This window comes from Cololabis saira, chromosome 21 (genome assembly GCF_033807715.1).
Source record: "Cololabis saira isolate AMF1-May2022 chromosome 21, fColSai1.1, whole genome shotgun sequence".
Lineage (NCBI taxonomy): Eukaryota > Metazoa > Chordata > Actinopteri > Beloniformes > Belonidae > Cololabis > Cololabis saira.
Window position 1 is genome coordinate 35,412,339 of NC_084607.1, and position 22,218 is coordinate 35,434,556.

The following is a 22,218-nucleotide window of genomic DNA, read 5'->3' on the forward strand; positions in this document are numbered from 1 at the left end:
GGGAGCAGCTCTGATTGTAAAGTCTGACCAGAGCAGAGATAAAAGCCCTTCGATATGGTTCCTTCAGACACCTGGATAGAGCCTGTCTGTCACTGACGGAGCTGCTCAAGGATGACGCTCCGTCATGCAGAGGGTGGGAGTCCTTCTCCAGCAAGTTTGATGGTCGGGCTACATCCTCCTTTCTCCCACCCCCTGTATTCAGGCCACCGGGGACGTCCCCACAACTGAGCTGCCCTTCCTGATCAACTTCTCTTGGGGGGGGGCGGGGGGGGGTTACCTACGGAAGAGTATTAGGGCCAGGCAGGAGAAAAAATATTTGAGGGTAAGATTTTTTTTTTTATTGTGCACTTTGAGAAAAAAGTTGAAATGTCGAGAATAATGTTGAAGTACAATTTTGAGAAAAAAGTCAAAATGTCGAGATTATATTGAAATACAATTTCAAGAATAAAGTCAAAATTTCGCCTTTTTTCTCAACATTTCATCTTTATTCACGAAATTTTGACTTTTTTCTCAACATTTCGACTTTTTTCTCGAAATTTTACTTCAACATTAATCTCGACATTTCGCCTTTTTTCTCGACATTTCGACTTTTTTCTCCAAATTGTACTTCATTATTCTCGACATTTCAACTTTTTTCTCAAAATTTTACTTCACTATTCTCGACATTTCGACTTTTTTCTCGACATTTCGACTTTTTTCTCGATATTGTACTTCAACATTAATCTCGATTCTGGACATTTCGACTTTTTTCTCTAAATTGTAGGCCTATTTCAACATTATTTTCAACATTTGGACTTTTTTCTCGATATTGTACTTCATTATTCTTGACATTTGGACTTTTTCTCGAAATTTTACTTCAACATTAATCTCGACATTTCGCCTTTTTTCTCCAAATTGTACTTCATTATTCTCGACATTTCAACTTTTTTCTCGAAATTGTACTTCATTATTTTCGACATTTCGACTTTTTTCTCGACATTTCGAGTTTTTTCTCGAAGTGCATAATGAAAAAAAAAATCTTCCCACTCTAAAATATTATTTTTATCTTTCTCCTGCCTGGCCCTGATATTCTTCCGTAGTTACCACATCAGGGGAGTTTCTATGAAGTCATACATTTTTTTAACTGCAGTTTCTCTTGTGTTGCCGGTGTTTGTGCGGTCCCCGCGCCGACCGGAGCGGGGCGCTGCCGCTCCTCCCGCCCCGCTCTCCGCTCCCCCTGAGCGGCTTGGACGTGAGGCGCCATCGAGCCTCTCTCCACCCACAGATCCAACATGGCGGTCTCTGTGTTCCCCGGCGTGCGGCTGCTCTCCATCGGAGACGCCAACGGAGACATACAGCGACACTCAGAGCAGCAGACGCTGCGGCTAGAGGTCAAAACCTCGCAGGACGCCGCACTTATCAATCTCTCCAATGGTGAGTGGACCGTCCGCGGCCGGCGCGGCTTGGCCGGCCCGGCCTGCATGGAGCCCCGCTCCGCGGAGCTGCACGCAGGCCGGGCCGGCCAAGCCGCGCCGCTGCAGCCAACGCGGGTTAAACAATGCCACCGGCCCGGTGCGGACCCGTGCACGCACCGGGCCTCGGTAACCTGTGTTTGATCACGCAAACATGCCCCCCGGCCCCCGCGGATAAACACATTCTGCCTCGTCAGACGAGTCTCCGGGCAGAGCTGGAGAGTTTAGCTTGAATCAGCCGCTCACACTTGTTTGGGACTCGACCGGGGCACGTCCCTCTCAAGGCTGATTTATGCTTCCGCGTCGCACCGACGCAGAGCCTACAGTGTAGGGATCGCGGCGACGCGCACTCCTACGCCGTAGGCTACGCCGTCGTTTTGACGCGGGACCATAAATCAGGCTTGACCCGCGGAGGCGCGCTGCGGTCCGGTGTCCTGCCATTTTTTGCTACTTTGCCAAAAAATGCTACCTAATGGTTTTCTACTTTTTGTAGAGCTACAATTTTAATGTGTTTTACCCCTTAATCCACTTCCTTTTCCCCCTCAAGTGGTCCTTGTCGCTTGCCAGGCCGTCATTGTAAATAAGAATGTGTTCTTAATGACCTGCCTGCTTAAATAAAGGCCAATGACTGAATGAATATCAAATAAAGCCATAGAATTGGTGTTGTTTTTTCTCTTTATCGTATGTGTACAAAGTGTAATGCACCCAAGTCATGGGTAAGTGTATTTTGAAGGATCAAATACTCAACATCCCATATTATCCATTTTACAACGTGCAAGAAATGATGCAAACTTTAAAAAATCGACTTTGCGCATGCGCAGAACTACAAAGTAGCATTTCTCGGCAGGTAGCAGAAATTGGCAGAACACCGGCCCGAAGGAACCAGCCCGCTCCCGCTGTGTGGACGCCCGAGCTGCCGGTCAAAATACACCCGGATAAAACTTTCTAATGTTGCCGTTTTTGAGTTAAAAGGCTTATTTTAAGATGAGTGCGATGACGTAGGGAAGCGGGCCCTCATTAATTATGCATTCATCTTTGTTCTCATTGGAACAATGAGCGCACCCCCCTCCTGCGCGGAGGAGCACGAAAAGCCTCGCCACGGCTAGACGTCCCGCCGAGCAGAACCCTCCGCGCAGCTGGAGTCCTCAACTGTGATGCTGAACTTAAAGAAAATCACTTAATTAATCCCCAAAGCGCTTCCAGCAAGGCCCCAAACACCACGGACAGCAGCCACCTGGTGCATCTTTAAAGAGACCAAGTCCAGTTATCAACATCAACCATCTTTATTTTTCAGTATCTCCTAAAACCCAGACAGAAAATCTAGTAACCTGATCCGTCATAAGACAAAACAGAGTCCAGATGAGGCCAAACATCTGTATGGGACAGTCTTCTTAAAGAGTGTTAAATCTGTGCTTGGTTCTGAGGGCGCTCACATAAATAAAAGACTTAATAGTTATTTTCTTCTGAGATTCAGGGTTCCTACGGGTGCTTGAAATCCTTGAAAGTGCTTGAATTTCAGTGTTGTGTTTTCAAGGCCTGAAAAGTGCTTGAAATTATAACTGTGTCTTTCACAACATTGGGATCAGACTGTATAGTTTAGTTATTACAAGGAGAAATAAAGGCTGTAAGATAATAATAATAATAATAATAATAATAATACCTTTTATTTATAAAGCGCTTTACATGCAATTTAAAAACAGGAAACAAACAATTAGTACAATATTAAGATAAGACACAATTGAGAGATAATAAAAACAGACAAATAATAGTCAGTTAAACGCAAGTCTAAAAAGATGAAACATAACGATGTTTACAGCACGTTACAAGGTACATAATTGTGATAAAAAGCAGACAAGATAATTAAAAGTATATATATTCCTGTAGATATTTTACTCCAGCGATAAGGTGCTTGAAGATTTTGAAAATGACTCTTGAAAGTGCTTGAAAAGTGCTTGAATTTGACCTTGAAAAATGTGTAGGAACCCTGGAGATTGTGGGGTTTTATGGTGTCTACATGTTATTTAGAGGTTGACCAATATGTTGTTTTTATGGCTGATGCTGGTCGAGATAAATAAGAAATGGACAACTGATTCACCAGTCCACCTCTAATTTTATCATATCAGTTTGTACGTTAAAGAGACTAAATACTGGAGGGATTTGACTTTTTCACAGTTCTGTCTTTTTGCCAGAGGCATCAGTTTCTTGCCTGGTTATTTCCCTCTAATTATGACACACAAGTCAGTCTTTTCAGGGTGGGAAAAGTACAAGTTTGACATTTGGAGAAGTAAAAAAATATATATATTATGAAATTCTGAGCTTAAAAGAAGTGAACTTACCAAACCTAACTAGCTGCTCATCTCTTTGGGAAATTAGAGTAAATGATTATATCTTATTGGTCTGAACGGAGACTTTATTAAAGCGTGACGCTTATAGAAAGGCCTTGACCGAATGACCGCTGCGTAAAATGTAAATAAGAGCAGAGTTTAATGACCGGGAAGTCTCATAAAATCCATATTTTATTCCCAGCAGAACACGATGTAGAGGTTTTGAAATGAGACCTTTTTTTCCCCTTTTCTTTGACCGTAATTGTCAGCGTTTCTTTTCTGCAGCGAGTGCATCCTGACGATGCAGTCCCCAGTAAACACGTCCTCATTGTGGACGTTGTCTCTGTGAGTCCAGGTACCCAAAGATAGAAGCATTTACAGCCTGCGTAGGCTAAAAATAAGCCGTAGGGGGAAACTGAATAAATTATTTGGGACAACAACCTCAACACTCAGACCTGCAAGTTAACTTTGTCTTTTGTCCGTAGCACCGGTTCTCCTGGGGTTGTGGGGCTTTGTAGCACATTTAAAAAAGGCCGAGAGAATAAGAGTTTAAAGTGTGTGTGTTGGATTACAGGACTGTCTCAGAAAATTAGAATATTGTGATTTTCTGTAATGTAATTACAAAAACAAAAATGTCATACATTCTGGATTCATTACAAATCAACTGAAATACTGCAAGCCTTTTATTATTTTAATATTGCTGATCATGGCTTACAGCTTAAGAAAACTCAAATATCCTATCTCAAAAAAATTGAATATTCTGCGAATCTTAATCTTAAACTGTAAGCCATGATCAGCAATATTAAAATAATAAAAGGCTTGCAATATTTCAGTTGATTTGTAATGAATCCAGAATGTATGACATTTTAGTTTTTTTTCAATTGCATTACAGAAAATAAAGAACTTTATCACAATATTCTAATTTTCTGAGACAGTCCTGTATGTTCACAGCTCCATTCTCCATAAGTGTATTATAGTAAATAAAACAAATGCTTTGAAGCGTCTCCAGTTGCAGGAGGATCTGAACAGGATAAAGATCCAGATACTGTCTTGTTTTCCTTTATTCCCTAGAGAGTTTTTTTTTTTTTTTTTTTTTTTTTTTTTTTCCTCTCCTCCTCCTCCTCTCCAGTCTGTTTTTATCAAGTTCCTGAAAATACAACTTCATTTTTGACAGATAAAGGGGCTGGAGCCAGCAGCCTGCTTCCTCCGCTGTCTTTCATTGATTTTGTTATTGGAAGTGTTTGGTTGTAGTTGTTAGAAAGAGAAGCAGAACGAGCCAGGATGTAAAGGACGACCTGGACACCTCCACGCTGAGTCACATAGCTTCATCTGCTACGGGCCAAAGCTGCCAGCGGCTTGTTTTCAGCGTTTTACAAAACCAGATCGTCCTCCTGCATCCTATAAATGTTCATCTCAGAAAGATTTGGCCGTTGTTTTATGGCAGGTGATCATTCTTATCCTTTAATGTCTTTCGGACACAGTATTACTGTCAGTAGAAAATACTGCCACTTTCACTCATCTGTGTAATTTCTGACTAGTTTTTTTGCAGCTGTCTTTCCTTCTGGTCTGTACTTGTGAATAACTGACTCAAATACTGAAGGAATCAGCCCGGTTTAAGAGAAACGTACAGGACTGTCTCAGAAAATTAGAATATTGTGATAAAGTTCTTTATGTTCTGTAATGCAATTTAAAAAAAAAAAAAAAAAAAAAAAAGTCATACATTCTGGATTCATTACAAATCAACTGAAATATTGCAAGCCTTTTATTATTTTAATATTGCTGATTATGGCTTACAGTTTAAGATTAAGATTCCAAGAATATTCTAATTTTTTGAGATAGGATATTTGAGTTTTCTTAAACTGTAAACCATGATCAGCAATATTAAAATAATAAAGGCTTGCAATATTTCAGTTGATTTGTAATGAATCCAGAATGTATGACGTTTTTGTTTTTGTAATTGCATTACAGAAAATCACAATATTCTAATTTTCTGAGACAGTCCTGTATAACCTTTTTAATTTTGATTTACAAATGCTGTTCCATACAAAAGTGGGCAAATCAGGGCGTTTTTTTTAATCTTGGTTTTGAGAACCACTTGTGTGTCCTAACTGTTTCTGTTCCCTCTCTTTCCGTCCAGGAGAGGAAACGAGTGTGTTCAAGTGTTCGGTTTCCCGGGAGACGGAGTGCAGCCGCGTGGGGAAGCAGTCGTTCATCATCACGTTGGGCTGCAACAGCGTCCTCCTGCAGTTCTCGTCACCCGCAGGTACTCTCTCAAACCCGGCTCTGTTACAGACACACACCTCCTGGACCGGGGAGGAATAATCCTGCAGGAAAAGTGGTGGTGGGGAAAGTGACAGCAGTGGTTGAACTCCTCAGAACCAACTGGTTTGCTGCATTAATTTGCCATAAAATGTGACCCGATGTTCATCAAAGTTGCATGTTTGTGTTTTTATTAAACGCCACAGCAGTGGGGTCAACAGTGAGTGTCTCCCTGTAGTTACCAGCGGGTTGCAGCTCCTTCAGCAGCTCCATCTCCCAGTATCTCTGGATCAGAGCTGCTCAGTGGTCAGGAGGAAACCTAGAACGGCTGAACCCCAGACACGTCTGCAGATGTCTGGCGTGAGACTCTCTGGAGCTCATTTCACCACATCTATGGGTTTCAGGTCTGGGCCTGAACTGACCCGTCCAGGAGGTGGATTTCATCTCTCTGAAGTCATTTTGTGGTCGGCTTGGGCGGTATTACGGTAATACCGTATACTGTCGGTGTCTAAAAATAGCAGCGGTATCATTTTCAATACCGTCATGAAAAAATGCAATGGACTTATATAAGAGATAACAATTAAATATCAAATAAAAGTCATTTAATGGCTAAAATTGATTCTATGTCCAGTAGCACTTATGTGTTACCCCCACCAAGAAACATGTCTCTGGGAATAAACCTCCTGCAGAAACGAGCCGCTGCAGCGGCAGGATCAGTCGGAGGAGCGAGCCGGCGCTGAAATAACGGCGCCGGCTCGCTCAAATTGATTTGTGCGCGACTGTTGTATTTCCACTTTTTTATAAGCTGCATTTGTTGTTAATAAAAGTTGTTAACATTAAGCATGTTATGTTATTGTTCAGTAATAGTGTTTGGTATTCAGTTTCTGAACGGTGAAGGCTCAAGCCAACAGTTTGGTAAAACCACTTGAGGCTTACGTCATCATTTTTAATTAGTCACGGTAAAGCCGTATACCAGGGTAAAATGTGGAGGAAGTTTGACGGTATAGAAATTTGCCTAGTGGAAAGACACCCTGACGTGGTCCTGGCGGAGGTTTTGGTTGAACCGTGGGCAGCTAATCATGCTGCTCCCACCGCCGTGCGTCAGCACAGGGATGACGTTTTGGTGTGGACGAGCTGCGGCTCGTTTCTCCTTTTCTACTGCCGAGTGTTGTTCATGAACGATTAAGCTTTTGTTTGTCGTCAGACCTCCAAACCGTCTTCCCAGTGGTGATGTGGATTACAGAGATGCTCTTTTTGGAAATTTGCAAAGAGCACAGTCCCTGTTTTTAGCTGTTCTCCGTGGGTTTTTCTGAGGGGACTTGGTGTCTCTCTGCAGCCTTTTTTAGATCAGCTTCTCTCGATCGATCGATCGTCTCCACAAACCTCCTTCCAGGGAGACATGCTTCACATCAGATGTTTCTGGTGAACAGCAAACGTCATGTGCTTAAGTAGCTCTGAACCGCAGCTCTAAACCGCCTTCATTAACTGGACTTCAGCTCTGCAGACGATTGACTCCAATTAGCTGCTGTTGTAGAAATAATGAGGTTATGGGTTCGATTTCTTTTCCCTTTTTCCACAAATGAAATGTAATCATTGTTTTCTCAGCAGAAGTGCGTTATATTTGTCTATAATTGCTACTTAGATGAAAATTAGGTCACATTTCATGACAAATTAAAGGAGAAAATCAGTTAATTTCAATAAAGTGGAGCCATGTAGGAATCTAAAAGTCCCCATTGAATGTTCAGCAGAAACAACTAAAAGCTGGATGTTGTTTGTCCTTTCTTTTCAGACTTCCAGTCATTTTATAATCTTCTGAAAAACTGTCGTGGACACCTTGGCGAGCACTCGGCGTTCAGCGAAAGAACAGAGGAGTCCTCTGCTGTACAGTATTTCCAGGTGAGAAACACGAGCCGCTCATCAGTATAATATCATCAGTGTCTGTCCGGAGCCGTCAGCAGGAGCAGAGGACGAGCTTCAGGTTCATCCGTCTACAGGGCCTCGGTCACTGCCCTTACGGGTCAGAACAGAACCTCTTCAGGACTCTAATACAGATGCACCGGTCAGGATTTGGAGGGCCGATCACCGATCTCCAAAATCAGTACCTGCCGATCACCGATCACAGCGTGAAATCCATAAATTCGTCAATAGTGTTGTCTCATGTACAGCAGTGGTCCCCAACCTTTTCTGCACCGCGGACCCGTTTAATGTCTGACAATATTTTCACGGCCCGATCTAAAGGTGTAGCTGATAAACACTAAATAAAATGACAAGATCTGCACTAAAAACTGGTATTTTCGCTATAGTAATAATAATAATAATGAATGATAAATAATAAAACATCATTTTCGATAAAATAAAATAATGGAAATTGTAAATTACCTTTTAATATGAGTATTTCTATAAATGTGTTTTTATGTTTGTTTTCTCATTAACGTTATTTAAAGCCGGATTTTATTTTATTTGTTATATATTAAGGAGACCGATATTTAGTGCTTTTATTTTGAAGGCGTCTCACCGAGACCTTGTAAACATCCAGCGCTTCGGACTTTAACAGTAAAAGTTTAACGGCAGTAGAAAGTGTGTCTGCAGGACTAAACTAGGGTCGGGAATGTTAAAGTGGAGCCTAACTGACACAAAAAGCACCTGCTGATGAGGATTTGTGCAAATTTTATGCCGTATTTATGTCCGGGTTGAGTTTGGTCGCTCATGTATTGTGTTAACAGCAGCTTTAGGAGGAGAAGGATGTTATTCTCATTCTGAGTAATGCCACTTTATCAAGCCTTTTCTATTATTCCACACTACAAAATAAGTACTAAAAAAGTGAACCTATTGGTCAGAACAGAGAGATGGAAATATGCGCTGGTATCGGATCGGTACTAGGGCTGTGGTATCGGTGTTGGATCACAGCATCCCTATGTTTAATACTGAATCCAGTTCTGCTCAGAGCTGAGAAAACCTGAGGATTTGTAGTCATCATGAACACGTCCATCTGTGCTCAGCAGAAGGCGTGGAGAGCCGCTCTGTCTGCATAATGAAGGGGGAATTTGCACCAGACCATCAGATAATTCTGTTTTAGAGCTGTGTTTGCATAAAACAGGCGTTTTCGTCGCTCTCTATCACATGTTGCATAGAGAGCATCCTGTTTTCCTTCTGTGACTGAATGAAAAGCCGAGCGTCCTTTCAGTGCTCTGCATTCACTTCATTCAGACGGACCTCTGAAAGTCAGTGTGTTTACATGGGAAGTTTAATTTCTCTTTAATTCAGAATTAAAATTAAATCTGATTTAAAATGAGTAAAAATTACCACGTAAACACCTAATTCCGAATGGAAATGGCCATTCCGAATTAAACTTAATTCCGAAGTAAGTGGCTGGTTTATTCAGATTTTAAATCCAAATAAAATAATTCTGGATCATGTAAACACTCATTCCTCTTTAAATTAATTCCGGTCTTTCTTTCTGCTCGTTCCCTCGCCCGTCTGTCTCCATGACGCTTATATTCCACGCTGGGCTGGTTTTCCTAACAAAGTTTAAAGATGCAGCAGCAGTAAACGCTGGTCAAGAGCAGAGACCATTTATTTAATAAATAGAAATCATTAAAAGAACAGATGGAAACAGGAAACATCAAAATTGTGAGCTTTTCAAAGTTGTAGCGGCTAAGTTAGTTTTTCTTCCGGTAGTTTAACTTCCGGCCCCCCCCCCTATCCAATCAGAACCTTCCCAACCCCCAGACCTGGAGAGGAATTGGAGAAAGCTGATCAAACGTTACTACGTTTACATGCAGTCAAAATTTGGGTTATTGCTAATATTCCGGTTACTGAAACATTCAGAATATTCCGTTTACATGGTAATTAATCATTCAGGATATCTGGATCAAACCAGCGACGCACGGAGAACATCATGACACAATTCCCGTCATTTCCGCTTCTTCTTCCTGTATCCAAATTCAAAACAAATGCTGCTTCAACTTTTCTCTCACCTTCTTGTAAATCTTCTATCCCGGTACTTTCTACCGTCTACAAATGCAGAAATGTTCATATCCTTCATTACATTTATGAAGTGATTAGTCTCCTCCTGGTCTTGGTTTCTCCGTGTTTATAAGAACTTCCTGGACTCAAAAGACCAGGATTCCTTATGAAGGGAGCATGTGCAGAAAACAAATTCCTGTTCCGTTTGATGGGGATATTCTGTTTGGTGTTTACATGACCCAATATTCGGGTTTTAAAAGGAGTAACCCAGGGCTCATATTGGGGTTTTTAAAAACCTGAATATGAGCAAATTCTGGTTATTCAAAGGGGTTATTGGTGTTTACATGGCCGTGCAAATTCTGGTTATTGAAAATATTCGGGTTTTTAAAGGGTTATTGATTCATGGAAACGCAGTCCGTGTTTTCCATGTAAACCTCAATTCAGAATGACTATTTCCATGTAAACTCGAAGGAAAATAGTTTAATTCTGAATTATTTAATTCTGAATAATTAACTCTGAATTAAAAAACATCATGTAACCGTGGCCAATGTAGGTAGAACTCCAAAAGGGTGAAGAGAGTTTGATCAGAGCTGCTGTGTTTCTGCCACGTGTGTGTTAATGTGGTGCAGCAGATGGGCTGCGTTGGACACGTCGTGCGTGTGACACTGTTTGACCAGGTCACAGATTTTACCGCGGCCAGACTGTCTTTACCGCCTGCTCGTCTTGTGTGTCAACAGTTTTACGGCTACCTCTCCCAGCAACAGAACATGATGCAGGACTATGTTCGGACAGGGACCTACCAGCGGGCCATTCTCCAGAACCACGCCGACTTCAAGGACAAGGTAACCTCGCAGCACAAACGCTTCATGGGAAAAGGCAGAACCGGCCCGAGGCATAAGAGAACTGAGCGGCTGCTTAGGGGCCCGTGACCACTAGGGGGCCCCCAAGAGTTAAAAAAAAATCAAATTGAAAAATACAATTATTTTTACATAAATACACATATTGACGAAGTACTGTTTATCTACGTTGAGTGATTTTAATTGCAGGACTGTCTCAGAAAATTTGAATATTGTGATAAAGTTCTTTATTTTCTGTAATGCAATTTAAAAAAAAAAAAAAAAAGTGTAGGCCTACTAAAAGAAACTAAATAATCAAATAGATCATTTATAAACCATTTACTGTAAACACGTTATCTACTTTATTTTTGGTTTTAAATAAACTGCAACAGCAACAACAATTTGAAGTGGAATGTCTCAGAAAATTAGAATATTGTGATAAAGTCCTTTATTTTCTGTAATACAAAAAAGTCATACATTCTGGATTCATTACAAATCAACTTAAATATTGCAAGCCTTTTATTATTTTAATATTGCTGATCATGGTTTACAGTTTAAGATTAAGATTCACAGAATATTCTAATTTTTTGAGATAGGATATTTGAGTTTTCTTAAGCTGTAAACCATGATCAGCAATATTAAAATAATAAAAGGCTTGCAATATTTCAGTTGATTTGTAATGAATCCAGAATGTATGACATTTTTGTATTACAGAAAATAAAGGACTTTATCACAATATTCTAATTTTCTGAGACATTCCACTTCAAATTGTTGTTGCTGTTGCAGTTTATTTAAAACCAAAAATAAAGTAGATAACGTGTTTACAGTAAATGGTTTATAAATGATCTATTTGATTATTTAGTTTCTTTTAGTAGGCCTACACTGTAGATCAGGGGTTCTTAACCTTTCTGACCTTGGGGCCCAATTTTTTCAGTACAGAGTGGCCCGGGGCCCATTAAATATAAACACTGTATAGCAGGGGTATTCAACTAAAACTTTAAGAGGTCCATTTAGAGAAAATTTACTCAAGCGAAGGTCCAGAACATCATTTTATATATATATATATGTATATATATATATATATATGTGTGTGTGTATATATTCAAGTAGCCTCATAGTTGTATCAACATCTGCATCTGACTGTTATATTAAAAAAAGTACATATTTGCCCATTAACATGTTTAACTTGAATTAAACATATTTTTTTCTCTTAAAAATAAAGTAGATTTTATTTTATTTTTCAAATGCTATCTTATTTTATTTCTCTACCAGCAGTTTGAATTTCCCCTTTTCTTTGTTAATTGTCTCAACACATTTTTATACTAAATTAATATAAACACATCTTAACAATTTAACAGTTTTGCAGTTTTTCTTTCTTCCCCTCTTATAATCTTATGCCCCCACTTTCTGTCGTTCAGTGAGAGAACTGAGCTCTGATTTCTCCTGTCAGGACTTTAAATCTGGGCTGGATGGTGTCAGGTTCTCATGCATGTGAAGGTGTTCATTGTTGAGCCTGAAACGATATTTAGTTTTAATTATGTTCATTGTGGAGGAAGCTGCTTCACAGCTGTATCTGGACCCAAACATGTGCAGGATGTTTTAAGATGGTCAGCTTATTTTCTGTGACTTCAGTTCAGACTTGAGTGGATATGTTTGATGAAAAACTTTGTGTTTTGTTTCAGTGGCGTTTCACTTTCGCACTTTGAACGCCACGGTCTCTGAACGTATGAGACACTGGTTTTGTCCCAGTGTGAAGACTGAACAGGATGAATGTGTCCATTCCGGGTTGCATATTTAAAAATACAGCGAGGACAAAACTTAGTTTGATTTTACTTTAAGTTATTTACATTAATAAGTTGTCAGGACTCAGTGTGTCGGGTTCATCCGAGCCTGATCAGCTGCGACGGGCACAGCCCGCACCGCAGCTCTCTGGTCGCGCTGCAGCAGTTACTTTCCGATGCTTTTTCGAAAGCCCGAACAGTCCAGTCCAGCAGACACGACAGCCCACGCATCTACATCTACAATCCTTCAGCAGTAACGACGGAGCCCACCGCCCGAGCGGCAGCCTCAGCCGACCTCCCCGGCCGCGGGGACGCGCCGGGATAAATGATCACGCCGCGCTCGCTCGCTCTGGGCGCAGACCCAAGTAATCGATCCCTGATCCTAGCGGATCTAAACCTACTCTGTGCAAAATGAAGGATTTTCTCTGTAAAGACACACCATTTCTCTTACTATTACACGTACAGCTAGCTGAGTGTCTTCTCCTCATTTGGTTGGGAGTTGTTATGCAGTCCCGCGGCCCTCGCGGCCCACACGTACAAAACAGAATTTTTTTTGGCGGCCCACTAGATGGCGCTCGCGGCCCAAGTGTTGGCCGCGGCCCTATGGTTAAGAATCACTGCTGTAGATGACACTCAGTATCACACTTAGTAGTATATCACTTTAAATATTAAGTGTAAATCAACCCCAGGCTGCTCTTGTAGCTGAATTTGCTCCATTTCAGATTAAAAACCATAGATGGTAAAAACATGCCAGGCTGACATTACAGGACTGTCTTAGAAAATTAGAATATTGTGATTTTCTGTAATGCAATAACAAAAATGTCATACATTCTGGATTCATTACAAATCAACTGAAATATTGCAAGCCTTTTATTATTTTAATTTTGCTGATCATGGCTTACAGTTTAAGAAAACTCAAATATCCTATCTCAAAAAATGTGAATATTCTGGGAATCTTAATCTTAAACTGTAAACCATAATCAATATTAAAATAATAAAAGGCTTGCAATATTTCAGTTGATTTGTAATGAATCCAGATTGTATGACTTTTTTTTTTTTAATTGCATTACAGAAAATAAAGAACTTTATCACAATATTCAAATTTTCTGAGACAGTCTTGTATTTAACTGTATTGTATTGCATTTTTGAATAATGTACCTGGCCTAATTGGTTTGTTGATGTGCTTGAGCTTTTTCTTTTGAATTTAATTTATGAAACACATTTCACCAATAAAAATGTGGATTTCAAATCTTCTCTTCTTAGTGTTTTCAATTGATTAGTCATGCACTGCAATTTTGCAATGTCCTAGAATTAAAATTCTTTATTTGGGGACCGTTAGCAGATATGAGATTAAAATGCGATTAATTAGATTAATTAATTATAAATCCTCTAATTAATTAGCAATTATTTTTTTAATGGCCTGACAGCACTAAAAGAAATCTTTGAGTTTTTCCTCCTCCTCTTCTGAGGAGATGTGATCCGTCTCTGAAGTGTGGCTGCCCCTGCAGGTGGTGCTGGACGTGGGCTGTGGCTCGGGGATCCTCTCTTTCTTTGCTGCTCAGGCCGGAGCCAGGAAGGTCTACGCCGTGGAAGCCAGCACGATGGCCCAGCACGCCGAGGTACGAACCCCACACCAGATCAGATCTGCCGCGCGGCTCCTTCTCTTCCCGCCGTAACGGGAACCGCCCGGCCGTGTAGCAGTGTTTCCATGCCAACGTGGAGCTGTCCTCTCCCTGGACAGGTGCTGGTGAACAGCAACCGTCTGGGGGAGCGCGTGGTGGTGATCCCGGGGAAGGTGGAGGAGGTGACGCTGCCCGAGCAGGTCGACATCATCATCTCAGAGCCCATGGGCTACATGCTGTTCAACGAGCGCATGCTGGAGAGCTACCTGCACGCCAAGAAGTTCCTCAAGCCCAACGGTGAGGAGCTGCCAGGAGACGGCTGACACGGTCTCCACACACGGAACGTCTCAACTAGTGATGCACCGGAATTAACATTTGTGGCCGAAGCCGAAAATAATAATAAACACTTGGCCGAATGAAAAATAATAATAATAAAAAATCGCATAACCTTCCCATACAAGTAGTCTACCTAATTAGTTATATTATTGTATCATATCTCAATTTCGCTTATGCACTCTTCAGTGTTTTTATTTGTTTTATAGCTTTTATGTTAAATTATTATTATTATCATCATTTTTATTATTAGGCCTGTGTTGAAAAAAAAATCGAATTCTCATATTAATTCCTAAAAATCGATTTGTATGTCTAAAGATCGATTTTATTTTATTTATTTATTTATTTATTTATTTATTTATTTATTTTTATTTATTTATTTATTTTTTTAATTATTTTTTTCTTTCCATAATTTGCCCGGTGAACTTTAATCCCAGTAGTCACGTCAATTAATTCACACATGTGCGTGGTGTGAAAGAGTAGCGGTAGCGCTGGTTTTTAAAACTCCTGAACTAAATGAACTTTTCTTTCGATGTGAAATTTGTAAAATAACTAGTGGACTAATAATTTCACTGTCATATAATTCAGGCAAGAGCTCAAAAAACATTTTTAATAACACTAACCCAAATCAATATCGGATCGAATCAAATCCTGATAATCGATTCTGAATCATAAGAATCGGAATCAAATCGATTCTTGACATTTGAATCAATACCCAGCCCTAATTATTATTATTATGACATGCTGACATGTTTGCTGCATTAACACCGCACGGCCCTCACTCCACGCTGTTGGCTGTTTGATTGCGTCATCTAACACGCCGTTATTAATTGTTCGTTTTTTCCCCCCCACTTATTCCACCGAACACCGAATGTGTTTTTTTTTTTTTTTTACTATTTTCGGCCGAACAATTTCCGTTAGCGAACATTGGGTGCATCACTAGTCTGAACATGCTCTCACTGCGTCTTGTGAAACTGGCCTCAGTGAATTGACATGTTTGTTTGCTGGCTTGTGTCCTGTGTGCTTGTTCCAGGTAAAATGTTTCCCACTATTGGAGACGTCCACCTCGCCCCCTTCACAGATGAGCAGCTCTACATGGAGCAGTTCACCAAAGCCAACTTCTGGTAAGGACGAACAGAGAGCTTGAGGCCTGAGGTCTCTAGCTTTACTAAAAACTCTTCAGACGTAAATATTACATCTAGAAATAAAAAAAACAAAACAAATAGCGATGAGAACAGTGTAGGACGCTCTGTGACATCACCACTTCTTAATGCGATTCTATTGACCGATGTCATTAAAAGAAACTCCTTTAAGTTGTAAGTTCTGATCCACAGCATGAGACGGACACGTGATGATGCAACCAACTAATAAAAGATAATTTCATTAGTGGGCAGTTGGCAACTCATTTCCTCCTGATGCTTGTGGAGGACGTTGGTGATTGGCTGCAGGCCTAGACATCACCTGCAGGTTTCTGGGGAGCAGTTTCTGTTGACGCAGCAGCTCTTCCAGCTCTGCCTGTCACGGTCCGGTAGTGGAAGTGATTTTCCTGGTTCCTGGTTTTTACCTTCCGCTTCAAGCGCCTACGCTTTCTTTTTTGTTTGTTTATCTCGGTCTCGGAAAAGTCAGCTGGAGCCGTGAGCAGCTATGAAGAGACAGAACTCCTGGTAGATCTGCTCGTTCCTTATCACCGTCTAGATCCCTTTTTAATTCTCTCCTCAGCACCAGGTTTATGAACATCTGACCCTCAGAGTTGGATCATGAAACAGACTTTTGCTGCCGTTACCTGTCGAATAAAATGAGCGAAAAGAAGCCACGAGTCTATGATTTCCTCCTCCTGACTCAGACGTCTGACTCCAACCCCCCGACCAATCAGTGGTCTGTATTGTGATGATGTCAGATACAGCCGACTCAGCAGCTTAGAACCTCGGCAGAATAGTTACAGAAAAGTATCTACTCGGTACGTTAGACCCCTAGTGGAGAAGCGCAAAGTCGAGTCGAGCTGAGTAGGTTCGACTCGTTGTGCGTTTAACAGGCCACGTTGTGTTTAAAGTAGGAGTGCTGGCATCCTTGGATTAGCCGGATGTCGCCCCTTGATGTGGGTGTCTTCACATCTGCTCTTTCAGGCATCAGAAGAACCTGAACGACCACGTTCAACCACACAACTGATGTGTAGCTATTGAAGTGAGAGTCCAGTGTAAAATCCTCCTCTTCTCCCTTTCTGCTCTCAGGTATCAGCCCTCCTTCCACGGCGTTGACCTCTCGGCCCTGCGGGGTGCAGCGGTGGACGAGTATTTCCGCCAGCCAATCGTGGTACGAAACCCAGCACACACTCGCACTTGATCAGATGTTTGGTGCAGCGCAGCTTTTGTCTTCAAACCGAAGCCGAGTGTTGTGTTAAAGTGACGTGAACCTGGATGTGCTGCTGTTTTCACCCGCAGGACACGTTTGACATCCGTATTCTGATGGCCAAGTCCGTCAAACACACCGTCAACTTCTTAGAGACTAAAGAGGAGGATCTCTACAGGTATGTCAGAACTTTTAGTCCCTTGTTTTTGTGGTAAAACTTGATAAAAATCATGTATTGTACTCAGTACTGGAGTTGAGGGGGGATGAAATAAAAACGGTCCAAATCATCCCCCCTGTAAAACTGCCATCCCTCCTTTCCATCCCTTATGTCATTTCATCAATGAATGTGGTTTTACTGCTATTTCAACATTTAGAGTCATCACCAGAAAAATAACACCAGAAAAATAACTTATTTGACAATTTTCACCTGTTTCAAGTACATTTTCACTTGAAATAAGTAGGAAAATCTGCCAGTGGGACAAGATTTATCTTCTTATTACAAGCAAAAAATCTTGTTCCACTGGCAGATTTTTTTTACTTATTTTAAGTGAAAATCTACTTGAAACAGGTGAAAATTGTTGTTTTTTCCAGTGATGAGTCTTGTTTTAAGTGTAGTGATATTTTTTTTACTAAAATGAGACATTTTAACTAAAAATAAGACAAATATTCTTGTTAAGATTGTGAGTTTTTGCAGTGATCCATGTTACTTATCCTGTGAAGGACAGAGTCATATTGATAAGTTCAGAAAAGTGTTTTTTATTGTTGTGTTTTGATGTATTTGATGTAAGCCCAGTGGATATTTAAAGCTTACAGAAGGCTGCATTTAACTGCTGCTATGTCATTCCTGCAGTATTTCTGCAGCTGTTTTGGTCACTGCTATTATTTGTAATATATTATATTATTTGTAATCAGCACAAATTATCTGTCCCCATATGATCAAATCCACCATCCCCCCTGATTTATTTTTATTTTTTTTACAACTCGAGTACTGATTGTACTGAGTCTGATTATCAAGCACATACAACCACAGAAGAACAAGATGTTTTTTTTTCTTCCAACTTTGCATTATTTATAAAAATGAAGCCAAATAAATGTGTGAATACTAAGTAGAGCCTATGCAGGTGCTGCTAGGCATCAGTCCCTGATGAGCTGATGTTGGACCTATACTAGAGCCTCTTTTATGGTATTTTGCTCATTTGGAGCGTTCAAGTGTGTGCCAACACAATGCCAATGAGGAAAGACGTAAGCAATAACGTTAGAGAAGCAGCTATTGCTGCACATCAATCTGGAAAGGATTACAACACCATTGCTCCAAGAGTTCAACTTTCTCCCGGGACAGACGGACTATTCACGGATGGAACACATGAAGACGGCTGTGGGTCTTCTTGGGAGTGGATGTCCCGGTGGATTTACCCCAAGACCGGATAGTGGTGCTCCATCTAGGAGCCTACGGTCCTCACTGAGCATGGAAGATGTCAAAGTTCATGACATCACCATCAGAAGAAGAATGAACCAGGACTTTTAACAGTTAAGATGAAAGCAGGACTGATGTTGGGAAACTAGCAGACTCCTGGTGGATGAGACCAAGGTGGAGATGTTTGTTACCCAGATGAGAAGTAGGAGGTTGGAGTGAAGCTGCTGTGACGTATTTGATTGTGTGATCTAAACAGAGAAGACAACAACACTAAATATGTAGAACCTGGAGGAGATGATAGATGTGCTGCTGGGTCTGTGGCTTGTGTTTGATATTAAGTTAAAAAAAGAGTGAGAAGCTTCAAGCGGCGACGGTTTATTTATTTATTTTTGTCTCGGTGCTGCTGAAAAGTCAGCTGGAGCCGTCAGCAGCTATGAAGAGACAGAGCTCCTGGTAGATCTGGTCGTTCCTTATCTCCGTCTAGATCTTTTTAATTCTCTCCTCAGCACCAGGTTTATGAACATCTGACCCTCAGAGTTGGATCAAACAGACTTCTGCTGCCGTTGCTGGTTGAATAAAATGAACAAGAACCGTCAGAGTCTCTTTCTCTGATTTCCTCCTCCTGACTCAGACGTCTGACTCCAACCCCCCGACCAATCGGTGGCCTGTAGTGTGATGATGTCAGATACAGCCGACTCAGCAGCTCAGAACCTCGGCAGAATAGATACAGAAAAAGTATCTACTCGGTACGTTAGACCCCTGGTGGAAAAGAACCAAACCGAGTGGAGGAGAGTCGGGCCGAGTAGGAACTAGTGGAAAAGCGCCATTAGTCATACAGCAAATAACTGAACTTAGTCCGGTTAAGGTGGATCTACAGGCTGTTGAATCCAGGGGGGGCTTGACCACAGGTTTTTTTTCTTTTCCTGCTTGGCTTCATTTAAATAAAAGGGCCAGAAGACACGCCGATACGTTGTTCCCCTGGGGTTGTATTTACTTCACTACTGTTCTCCAAGACAAGAGGAGTTTTATTGTGCTCATACTAAAAAAAAACCCAATCAACACACGGGGTGGGAGGAGGGGAGACTAACTTTTGCATAATTGTGAATATTTCCTTCTAAACGAGTGTCTCTTTTCTTTTGGTCTCCAGGATAGAGATTCCCTTCAAGTTCCACATGATGCACTCTGGCCTGGTGCACGGCCTGGCCTTCTGGTTCGACGTGGCGTTCATGGGATCAGTGTGAGTGATCTGAGAGTCGTGGTGGACTGGAACCCCCACCTGAGAGCTGTCAGTTTATAGTTTATAGTTTAATTTGGATCCCCATTAGCTGCAGCAAAACTGCATCTATTCTTCCTGGGGTCCGACACATAATACACAATACAAGACAAAAATTAAAAGCAAACCTAAAGAGGTAGTAGAAGAAAAAGAAAAGAAACATAGAAAAGAAAAAAAGGAAATTCTACTACAAAATATATTCTAGATTTCTGTCAAATAAGACCAGTGCTCCTTTTGACACTCACATTAAGGTTACAGTCATTCTGAAACATTTAGATGTAATGCATTACAATATAAAATCATACCTTCTTTAAATAGCATCACCCAATTCAAACAATGTATAGTCATCTACAATGCGTTTAAGTTATAATCACTTATCGTAACTTGAACCCATGACCATTTTTAGTAAACCAATAGCCATTTAATAATAATAAATACGTTTTACATGTATTTATTTAAGAGATGTTTCTTTACTAATAATTGTAATTATTTTATGCTAATAGTTTGCTCAAAGTGTTTGGGAAGTTAGTTCCATTCATACATATCTCTGTACATCACTGTTCTCTTACTATAGTTTGTTTTTGGCAGTGAGAAATGACCTCTGGCAGCGTCTCATGCTGTAGCAGCGATTTTTTGAACTGTAAAATAGTTTTCTGTGTAGAACTTGCAGGGTTTTGGATATGGATACATTTCTAATAAATATTAATAACAAATAAAGTAATCTTTCCCTTACCATTAACCCGCTGAGATTTCTATGCATTTTAAATGAAATCACAACCAAGGACAATGCGAGCTGCTCTATTTTACACTATTTGAAGTTTAATGATCATATCTGCTAGGGATGTCCCGATCAGGTTTTTTTGCCCCCGAGTCCGAGTCCGAGTCCTTTGATTTTGAGGACTTGCCGATACCGAGTCCCGATCCGATACTTTTATAAAACAATAAAAAATGAAGAAGAGAAAAGAAAATTATGCAGGATGACCCTTTTATTATATGTTAACATGTGTACTGTAAACTGAGCACATAGGAGGTAGGCAGCTTGAACATTCTTAAGTCAGCATAAAAAAATCCTCGTTCACTCTGAAGTAATTCCACACAACAGACATGATAGCATAGGGCTGCTTCTATGGGCTGCTTCAGCTTCAAAACAAACAGGCGTGCTCTGCGCGCATGCGGTGTGGCTGCCGCTCCGAGCCCACTACTCCACGTGTGCGTTGATTTATGGTCCCGCGTCACACCAACGCAGAGCCTTCAACGTAGGATCTGGCGTAGGGGGCGCGTCGCCGCGAACCCTACGCTGTAGACTCTGCGTCGGTGCGACGCGGGACCATAAATCAACGCACACGTGGATGTCTGCGCCGCAGCTCCGCTTCCTCCAGGCTCCCGGCACCGGAGCTCGGCGTGTCCCTCCGCGGTACTCCCGGGGACTCTAGTCCCTAGTCCCGCAGCCCCAGTGAGTATTTTCACCGGACATTTTGACCAGAGAGATTATAAAATACCGGACTTCGGCATATTTTACCGGACAACGGATCCCTGATATATATATCCGATTCCTGATCGGCTCATAACGCCCGAGTCCGGATCGAGTCTGCAATCACGTGATCGGCCCCGATTTCCGATCACGTGATCGGATCGGGACAACTCTAATATCTGCTGTGGCGTTTGACCAGACCACTGGGCAGGAGTCAAGATTTGACAAGATCAAAGCTTGTATTATTAATTTAGTTGATTTTGGTGACAAATATGCCCTTAATCTTCTAATGACAGAGATGCCACTTCCCATTTTATTAACGATTTTATTTATATGTGTTTTCCATGAAAGTTTGTCATCTATGACAACTCCCAGCAATTTGGTATCTTGCACTTGGTTGATATATATGTCATTAATTTTTAGATTTAACTGGGGGTTTTTACTAATGTTGTGATGTGAGCCAATTACCATACAGTTGGTTTTAGATACATTTAAAACAAGTTTGTTGTTTACCCAGTCCACACAACTGCTTTTAAAACTGAAGTTAACTCATCTGTAGTGAGTGCAGAGGTATATAAGGTTCAGTCATGTCCCCCTGTCCCCTGTAGGATGACAATATGGCTGTCCACGGCCCCCACGGAGCCCCTCACCCACTGGTACCAGGTGCGCTGCCTGCTGCAGTCGCCGCTCTTCACCAAGGCCGGGGACACGCTGTCAGGCACCGCCGTGCTCGTGGCCAACAAGAGGTACGACAGCAGATCTGCTCACGTTCAAGTAACAGCCCAGATATTAAGGACAGGCAGCCCAATCAGATCAAAGACGGCTTTCAGAGAGAAAACCAAGCAGCTAATGTAGAAACTAGGGATGCAACGGTTCTCAGTATAAAACCCAAATGCTCGGTTCGCCCTCCACGGTTCAATACGCCCTTGTGTGCTGCAGATTTTTGGTTTTGCCTTTAATTTTGCATTAATGCTTTACAATAGTGGTGTCCAACCTTTTCTGTCCAGGACCGGTTCAATGTCTGACAATATTTTCACGGCCCAATCTAAAGGTGTAGCTGATAAAATGACAAGATCGGCATTAAAAACTGTGGTATTTTCTCTATAGTAGTAATAATAATAATAATAATAATAATAATAATA

The 22,218-nt window shown here is 41.2% G+C and overlaps 1 protein-coding gene across 2 annotated transcripts in view; it reads left to right on the forward strand.

The window, feature by feature from the left end:
• Positions 1–1,236: 1,236 nt before the first annotated feature.
• The window catches only part of carm1 (coactivator-associated arginine methyltransferase 1), a 37,852-nt gene continuing 16,870 nt past the window's right edge, over positions 1,237–22,218 (forward strand). For both annotated transcript variants that reach the window (XM_061712879.1, XM_061712880.1), the window contains exons 1-11: positions 1,237–1,413; positions 5,913–6,038; positions 7,824–7,930; positions 10,738–10,842; positions 14,126–14,236; positions 14,359–14,536; positions 15,606–15,696; positions 16,801–16,882; positions 17,011–17,096; positions 19,480–19,569; positions 21,685–21,822. In XM_061712879.1, coding sequence (XP_061568863.1) covers positions 1,272–1,413; positions 5,913–6,038; positions 7,824–7,930; positions 10,738–10,842; positions 14,126–14,236; positions 14,359–14,536; positions 15,606–15,696; positions 16,801–16,882; positions 17,011–17,096; positions 19,480–19,569; positions 21,685–21,822 — 1,256 coding nt within the window. In that variant the 5' untranslated portion in view covers positions 1,237–1,271. The remainder of the gene's footprint in view (positions 1,414–5,912; positions 6,039–7,823; positions 7,931–10,737; positions 10,843–14,125; positions 14,237–14,358; positions 14,537–15,605; positions 15,697–16,800; positions 16,883–17,010; positions 17,097–19,479; positions 19,570–21,684; positions 21,823–22,218) is intronic.